Source organism: Perca flavescens, chromosome 24, assembly GCF_004354835.1.
Source record: "Perca flavescens isolate YP-PL-M2 chromosome 24, PFLA_1.0, whole genome shotgun sequence".
NCBI lineage: Eukaryota > Metazoa > Chordata > Actinopteri > Perciformes > Percidae > Perca > Perca flavescens.
Genome location: NC_041354.1, coordinates 12,367,163 through 12,375,363, shown reverse-complemented (window position 1 = coordinate 12,375,363; position 8,201 = coordinate 12,367,163). Strand labels below are relative to the sequence as shown.

General features: G+C 42.4%; 1 protein-coding gene across 1 annotated transcript; it reads right to left on the bottom strand.

The window, feature by feature from the left end:
- Positions 1–701: 701 nt before the first annotated feature.
- LOC114551067 (uncharacterized) lies at positions 702–8,083 on the bottom strand. The gene is made up of 12 exons (XM_028572139.1): positions 7,989–8,083; positions 7,569–7,740; positions 7,253–7,459; positions 7,124–7,173; positions 6,580–7,017; positions 6,030–6,201; positions 5,671–5,877; positions 5,542–5,591; positions 5,006–5,443; positions 3,708–4,692; positions 2,545–2,617; positions 702–1,152 (listed from the first exon to the last, which is right to left on the bottom strand). The coding sequence occupies exons 1-10, from the start codon at positions 7,998–8,000 to the stop codon at positions 4,489–4,491; spliced, it is 1,950 nt and encodes a 649-aa protein (XP_028427940.1). The 5' UTR covers positions 8,001–8,083; the 3' UTR covers positions 702–1,152; positions 2,545–2,617; positions 3,708–4,488.
- Positions 8,084–8,201: the final 118 nt, after the last annotated feature.

Genomic DNA, 8,201 nt, shown 5'->3' with positions numbered 1-8,201 from the left:
GGAATTTATGCTGCGTTCATGCCACCTCTGAATAACAATAATAATAAGTTGTTTTTCCGACTGGCAGCGTTCACATGGTCTGGATGAGTGTTCTTCTTCTTCTGTTATATTGGCGTTTGGCATAACAAATTTTTGCAAGGAAAATATTACAATAAAATCATAATTGCTAGAAAATCAGACCGGAACATTTTGCTGGCTTCTGCATCTCAGTTAACATCATTTACATTTTGGACTTAGAATGTCAACAAACATGTTATCCTAACCGTGCTGCTGTGGCAGACAATTTTTAGGGTCTCATTCCTGAACAGGGGGAATAAAACTAATGAAGCAAAGTTAGCAGTGATTTTTTTTCTCATCCTTTCGGCTGTAGCCTAGAGCATCAGGTGTGTGAAACATGGAGGCCACATAACAGAAGATTCTCTGCTGTTTTCTTATACAGGCATCCAAACAGCACATGGCCAGGTGTTTGTTTGTGTTATCTGCAGGACAACCAACGGGAAAAGACACGGATGTGTTGTTTTTTTCATACATAGGCCTATTTATGAATAATTTTAAACATATTATGTCTGTGTAGGTTTCTTGGCAGAGGCATTTGTCGACAATAAACAGTTTATTATCATTGAAATATGTTCAGTGAACCAACGTCGCCTCCATCAAACGTCAGTTGTTGACAACGCGTCACCAACTGGGGAACTCGGTTATCAAAATCCAGCCCGAGTTTCCCACCTCCGATTCCCACAGGATGTTACGTGAATGGTGACGCTTTCACTCGGGAAAATGTTTTGGAAAATGTCCATGAACGCACGGTTATAACGTCACAAATTTGATCTACCAATAAGAATGATAAAGTCATGTCGTGTGTGCCGCCCTAACAGGTGCCACAGAGCTAACTGGATGCTCAGGAAGATGTCAATCAATCAGTTCATACACACCCACAGAGTCCTGGAAAGAAGTTCTAATCAGCCAGAATACCTGAAAACACCTGTGCGGGTGTCCAAGGCCTTTAACTCATCATAATGTTACTATGTACTATACTCCTGCAAACTCAGAAGGGCTGAAAAAGGTGACACATTTCCGAAAATAAACGATGCAGGTAAGGATCAGACCAGTACAGTAGGAAGCAACGTGGTCGTCCGGAAACTCTGCACTCACCTGGGGGAGAAAAGAAGAGAAGGACGACAGTTTATTGGATTATTCTGGTTCTATAAATGTGCGTCAGTTTCTTTTTCTTAAGGAGGAATAAAAAGGCACAGAGACGCAAAGTGATGCAACTTGTGCTGTGCCTGCCCTCTGCAGACAGAGGTGTGTTATCAGTGGTGTTAGAAGGGTCCCATCATTTGGTATCCTAACTGACCCTACGCCTGATGCACGACAGACAGCAAGATTTAACAGCTGGACAGACGGGACATCAGCACTCAGCTCAAACATAGAGGTGGAGTTCCCGAGTATTCGATTCATTCAAATAAATGTGAGTAAAGTACGTGAAGTATTTATTTGAATAGTTTATTTTCCCTAAATCATCTTTGTATTGTGGATCTCCAAATTTAAGGTGGAGTCAGTTTGGTCCTGTCCAACCGGTTAACTCGGTAGTACAGAGAGGGCCACAGGACATTTCAACAGCAGTTTACTGGTCACTCATTGAATCCATACTCACTCAATATCTCAGCCTGGTACAATGCCCTCACCATCAAACACAAATAACCAAACTTGCACGAATAATAAATCAGGCCAGCAAGATAACAGGATCCCCCTCTCCCCTCAGTACTCATGAAAGCCACTATAATCACACAGGATCCCACCCACCCCCTTCACCAATCCTTTCAGTTACTGCCATGAGGTCGACGGTACAGACTCCCATTTGCAGGAAAAAAAAGCTATACAAAAAAATCCTTCATTCCCACTGCCACACACCACACTGAACAGCCATGCAAAGACAGCATCAAACCGCTCCAATCAGGCTTCTTTGACTGCTTTTTGCAGTCAATAACAGTCAATGTTGTTACTCTGTTTATATGTGTTCTGTATAATTACATTCTTTTGTGTATTTGATGTCATTTGAGCCTGCCAAATTTCAATTTTCAAAGACAAATTTCAGTCACTCGTGACAGACAATAATATTTTTCTTATCTTATCTCATCTTGGCATCAATGTCTCTGGGACTGACGTACTGCCACAGTCGTTAGGAGACATCGTATGATGCTGTCCTGCAGTCTGGACCAACAGGACAGACAAACAGCTATATATTGACTGTTCAATCTATTGCTAACAAAATCCATCACGTTAATGGACCCCATCCCTACTACCGTAGGTGACAAACTAACACACCCCCACCGACCTAACAACACAACCATGGGAGTCATTATGTCCTTTTAAGCTTTTGCATGTTTCTGTTAGCTGTTAAAGGGTCCGATTTTCAGTTTCACAGACTTGTGCCAATACTCTGATATTTTAAGGTGAACACAATTTAGTTTGAGGTGCTCAAAACATGGGGGAAAAAAAAAAATACATTAGGCACAGCAGCTGGTAAGACTGGAAGTATCCTACCTCGCAGCGTCAGCACAGTTGGTCTGTAGAACGTTCCTCTTCTTCCCAGATGTCATCTATTAAGGCTGCATATCTACAAGTGTTTGACAAATAAAAGCACCTATCTTAACATGAAACACAACTGGCAGTTAAAGTAAAAATCATACAATAATGCACTTTTATAGAACGTATAGCGATATGTATAGTTTGCATTCGCACTGGAAAGTGGAGAATTGCATAATGTCCATGAATGAGATGACAAACACAAAACAGAAATCGGAGTTGCATTAATTTCAAGTTAAAGCAGTATGAAGTTAAAAAAAAAAAAAAAAAACTGATAAATTATCTTATTTGTTTTAAAATGGTTACATATCGTCATTATATTGATTATTCTTATACTTTTTATATTTATTTCTGCTTATGGGGTAGAGTATGCAGGGTGAGAGATGTGACCCTACTAGGTCTGGTGATTGTTGGATAGAAGCCCACATTGTACTGATGAAATCTTGAAAGTCATGTTATGCTATTTTTGGGATGTAATAGGTCAAAGTTTCTCCTAAGTAGTCTCCTAATATGAACATAATCTTTTGCAATGTTTTTTTTGTGAACAGTTTTTCTATCCACTCCTCCTCCTATTTTGAGACTTGATCCAGGAGTTCTGTATAGACAGCTCACAACAATGTTTTTTTTTGTCCTTGCCATACACATTTCTACTGTAATACATTCCAGCATGTCAACAGCTGCTGTCATGCTCTCCACCACCTTATAACTCAGTCTTGTATCCACGTATAGTGTCACTTTTTTTATAGTTCCGTTCATAGCCATCAATCTTAAAATCTACACCTTTCTCAGTGTTGATCCAGGTCTCCTACATTGCTATGATGTTGAATCGGTTCCTGAAATCTCTTAAATAGTCTTTAATGCTGTGGAAGTTGGCATATGGGCTTCTGCTGTTAAAGTGGATAATTGATAGGTTGTGCTCTAGTTGGAAAGCTATATTGAATTGCTCATCTGTGTAATAACTGCAGCTGTTAGCAAGGATCAATATTATTTTCTGTCCTGCATTTAATGCTCTGTATATGCAAAGTCCTGATGTAGACGAACGCTTATTTTCAGGACATGACATGTTTGTGGTTTTTAATTCTATTTAGTCCTTTTTTAGCTACTGGGGTGTATTCAATTACCTTATTATAGTTTGTCTCATTGGTATTTATCCAGCTCCTCCAGGTCCCTAATGACTAGAACTGCTGTTCCATTCAGCTTCCAGATATTTTGCAGTTTGCAGTCCATGTGGATTGTATTTTTTTTTTCTTCTTCCTTCTAGAGAGTGGGGCTTTTCTAGCACCGTCAGCGTTTTTGGACTAGTCAGGTGTTCATTCAACTACACATCCATGCCCTTTAGCCGTCTTCCCAGTGTCAGCAATCGCGTTGTAGGTTTCCTGTTGGCAAAACGAATGAGGATGGCTGGTAGTTTATCCGTTTTGTTTTCTCCGTGGGAGAGGGCGACAAGCCTTAATGTTGCAACCTGCCCAACCACCCGGTTTCCCAGCAAGATAATCCGCTTGTCCTTCTCAAATGTTTTGTGGCGCGGGGCTTTCACTTTCTCCGTCAAGCTCATGATTGTCACCTGCTGTCGTCTAACAAGAGGAACCTCAATCAGCATGTCGATCGATCGCTAAATGTTGTGAACCTCATAAGCCTCTGCGGGATGCTTTTTTTGGTGGCATGGCATCTCGTCAAAAAAAAAAAAAAAGTTTAGAAAAAAAGATTGAGGTTTGGGTCGAAATTAGACTTCCTTACATTAATTGTGTTTATTTTCAGTTTATCATCAGTTTACTTTCCCTTTCCTCCCAGGCCTGTTGGCACTCACTGGACTCGCACTTGATTTGGTGCCCTTTCCCCCAGGTTTTATTTTGGACATCACCATTCCTCTCATCAATGCATAAAGCATCTTTCCTATTCCTCTCATGTTTTCTGTTTTCTGTGTTTTCTGTAAATGTGCATCTCTAAATTTTTTCTTAGGAGCTGCGCATTGCAGTGAGGACAAAGTACATTTGGCAGCTTTGCACGGGGCACTCTGCAGGGAGGGTCGTCCAACATGGATTCTGGCGATGGGTCTTGGGGTCTCTCTGCTGGATCTCCCGGTCCTTGCACTTCACTTTCATGTACCTGAGAGACACACACAGTTAGTATTTGTTGGAATTTCCCAGTGTGGGATCAATAAAGTCCATCTTATCTTAGCTAGTATTTGCTGACAAACGTTGACGTTAAATGCTGAAGCAGTTTAAAAAATGGTAAAATCACAGCAGGTTTCATCAAATAAACAATATACTTATATGTATACTCAAAATAAGAAGTTTAGTTCTTAGTACTTGAATTTTTTTATGTTCATACAAAGTTTTACGTACTGAAAATAAAAGCAGTTGAAAGTGACAGGAGGTTTCTGTTTTTGCCGAGTATATTTTGGACCCTCAGAACTTACCAGTGGATACTGCCAGGCATGAAACGGGAGGCTCCCGGCTGCAGCCATACCCGACTCGGCAATTTCGCACTCACTGGGCTCGCACTTGATTTGGTGCCCTTTCCCCCAGGTTTTGTTTTGGAGATCAAGTGGCAAAAGTGGTCCAAGAAACGACTTTTTCACAGCGCCTTTGTTATCCCTCTCATCAACATCAGCATGGGAATTTGCAGCGATGTCTCCCACAGCTTTATCGGCGTGTTTTCTGTATAGGTGCTTCTTTAAATTTTTTCTGAGGAACTGCACATTGCAGTGAGGACAAAGTACATTTGGCAGCTTTTCACGGGGCACTCTGCAGGGAGGGTGGTCCAAGCGAGGACTGAATAGCAAGACGGATTGTGGCGATGGATCTTGGGGTCTCTCCGCTGGATCTCCTGGTCCTTGCATTTCACTATCATGTACCTAACACACACACACACACAGGTTTAATATGCACATGTGAAAAACACAAACATCCACACACACAGTTTCTTTATAAACACAAACCCACACATACTTACCGATGCAGGCAGTCTGTCCTTGCTGAGATGAGGTAGGTCCACAGATCCCGCTGCAGACAATCAACAATCAAACTGACAATCAACTAACAGCATTACACGAACACAGCCAGATGAAGAGCGATTTAATACCTTTGCCCTCCTCGGTCTGGGAGGTGACGCCCTCCTCTTTGCAGTCAGCATCAGCGTCTACCTGGGCGTCATGGAGAGGTGGCCTACAGATCTGCAAATGCCTCAGGGTATCCTGCCTTTTTATTGTGGTCCTGAGGCAGATAGGGCAGTGGAAGTGGCCACTGCTTCCACTCCTGCAGTCCTGGTGGCATTTTGTTATGAAGAAATCTACGAAGGGACAATCAGCATTATGTATTCACCCTATAAGACAAAGCGACTAGTATGTAAAGTTACTATTGGTAAGCTTACTAAGTAGCCGTAGTTAGTTACAAACATACAAATGATAGTGGCGTAGCTCCAAGCTGATTACGTGAACTAACCTTCATGTTGAATGGCATTTTTTACATGCACCGCCATGTGCTGCAAAACCTTTGCCCTACACCGGGGCTTGTACAATGAAGTGGGGCAAAGGGGGCAGTGATATTTGGTACAGCACACCGTGCACCGTGTCAGCCGCAGTGTGTTATTTTTTTGAATTACACTGATGTGCACCTAAAGGAAAATCACAGAAAGAAACCATCAAAGTCTGCAACCATAAACTGCTCTAGGTAACATCTCATTTGTATATATTTCTAACCCACTTATATATATAAAAGAAGTGTTTTCAGTGCACATATTACCATAATACAGTTTTCTATTCTATTTATATTTAATGTGTATTTAGTTTATTTGTCGTGTTGCATTTGAGCTGCTACGACGAGGGAATTTCCCAGTGTGGGATGAATAAAGTCCATCTTATCTTACGTTAGCTTATATTTGCTGACAAACGTCAACGTTAAACACTTTCGCAGCTTCAAAAATGGTAAAGTCACCGCAGCTTTCATCAAATAAACAATATACTTATATGTACTTTGGACCCTCAGAACTTACCGCAGGATACGCCCAGGCACGAGACGGGAGGCTCCCGGCTGCAGCCATACCCGACTCGGCAATTTCGCACTCACTGGGCTCGCACTTGATTTGGTGCCCTTTCCCCCAGGTTTTGTTTTGGAGATCAAGTGGCAAAAGTGGTCCAAGAAACGACTTTTTCACAGCGCCTTTGTTATCCCTCTCATCAACATCAGCATGGGAATTTGCAGCGATGTCTCCCACAGCTTTATCGGCGTGTTTTCTGTATAGGTGCTTCTTTAAATTTTTTCTGAGGAACTGCACATTGCAGTGAGGACAAAGTACATTTGGCAGCTTTTCACGGGGCACTCTGCAGGGAGGGTGGTCCAAGCGAGGACTGAATAGCAAGACGGATTGTGGCGATGGATCTTGGGGTCTCTCCGCTGGATCTCCTGGTCCTTGCATTTCACTATCATGTACCTAACACACACACACACACACACACAGGTTTAATATGCACATGTGAAAAACACACAAACATCCACACACACAGTTTCTTTATAAACACAAACCCACACATACTTACCGATGCAGGCAGTCTGTCCTTGCTGAGATGAGGTAGGTCCACAGATCCCGCTGCAGACAATCAACAATCAAACTGACAATCAACTAACAGCATTACACGAACACAGCCAGATGAAGAGCGATTTAATACCTTTGCCCTCCTCGGTCTGGGAGGTGACGCCCTCCTCTTTGCAGTCAGCATCAGCGTCTACCTGGGCGTCATGGAGAGGTGGCCTACAGATCTGCAAATGCCTCAGGGTATCCTGCCTTTTTATTGTGGTCCTGAGGCAGATAGGGCAGTGGAAGTGGCCACTGCTTCCACTCCTGCAGGCCTGGTGGCATTTTGTTATGAAGAAATCTACGAAGGGACAATCAGCATTATGTATTCACCCTATAAGACAAAGCGACTAGTAGCAGTTACATACAAATGATAGTGACGTAGCTCCAAGCTGATTACGTGAACTAACCTTCATGTTGAATGGCATTTTTTACATGCACCTCCATGTGCTGCAAAACCTTTGCCCTACACCGGGGCTTGTACAATGAAGTGGGGCAAAGGGGGCAGTGATATTTGGTACAGCACACCGTGCACCGTGTCAGCCGCAGTGTGTTATTTTTTTGAATTACACTGATGTGCACCTAAAGGAAAATCACAGAAAGAAACCATCAAAGTCTGCAACCATAAACTGCTCTAGGTAACGTTAGCGTAAAATCCGATAACAAACGTCAACGTTAAACGCTGATGCAGCTTTGAATGAATAAGTCATCGCCGGTTTCATTAAACAAACGATACACGTTAACATCAGGGACACGACTATATAAAATTAGTTATTTTAAAAGTGTAAACGTTTTTCAAGCGATTGCAAGAGACGTTCTTACGAATTTACCCGTGAATCCATCTTGAAAATAAATCGCAATTGCTGGGTCGGATCTTCTCGACGTGTCGACGTAGTAAGGTTTGGGCATGAGGAGTGGGGATTGGTTAGGGTAAGAATAACAGGGTAAGCCAATCAAAGGCAGAATAAGGCAAAATAAGGCGGGCCACGGGGTACGTCCTGTGACGTCTAGCGGATCTGATCTAGCATCCACCAGTTTGGACT

Bases quoted from the DNA above. Each gene is read 5' to 3' on its own strand.
- LOC114551067 (XM_028572139.1), bottom strand. The intron at 5,444-5,541 runs GTAAGTATGTGT...TGTGTGTGTTAG, and splicing joins AGGACAGACTGCCTGCATCG to GTACATGATAGTGAAATGCA. The intron at 4,693-5,005 runs GTAAGTTCTGAG...TGTGTCTCTCAG, and splicing joins ATGCCTGGCAGTATCCACTG to GTACATGAAAGTGAAGTGCA.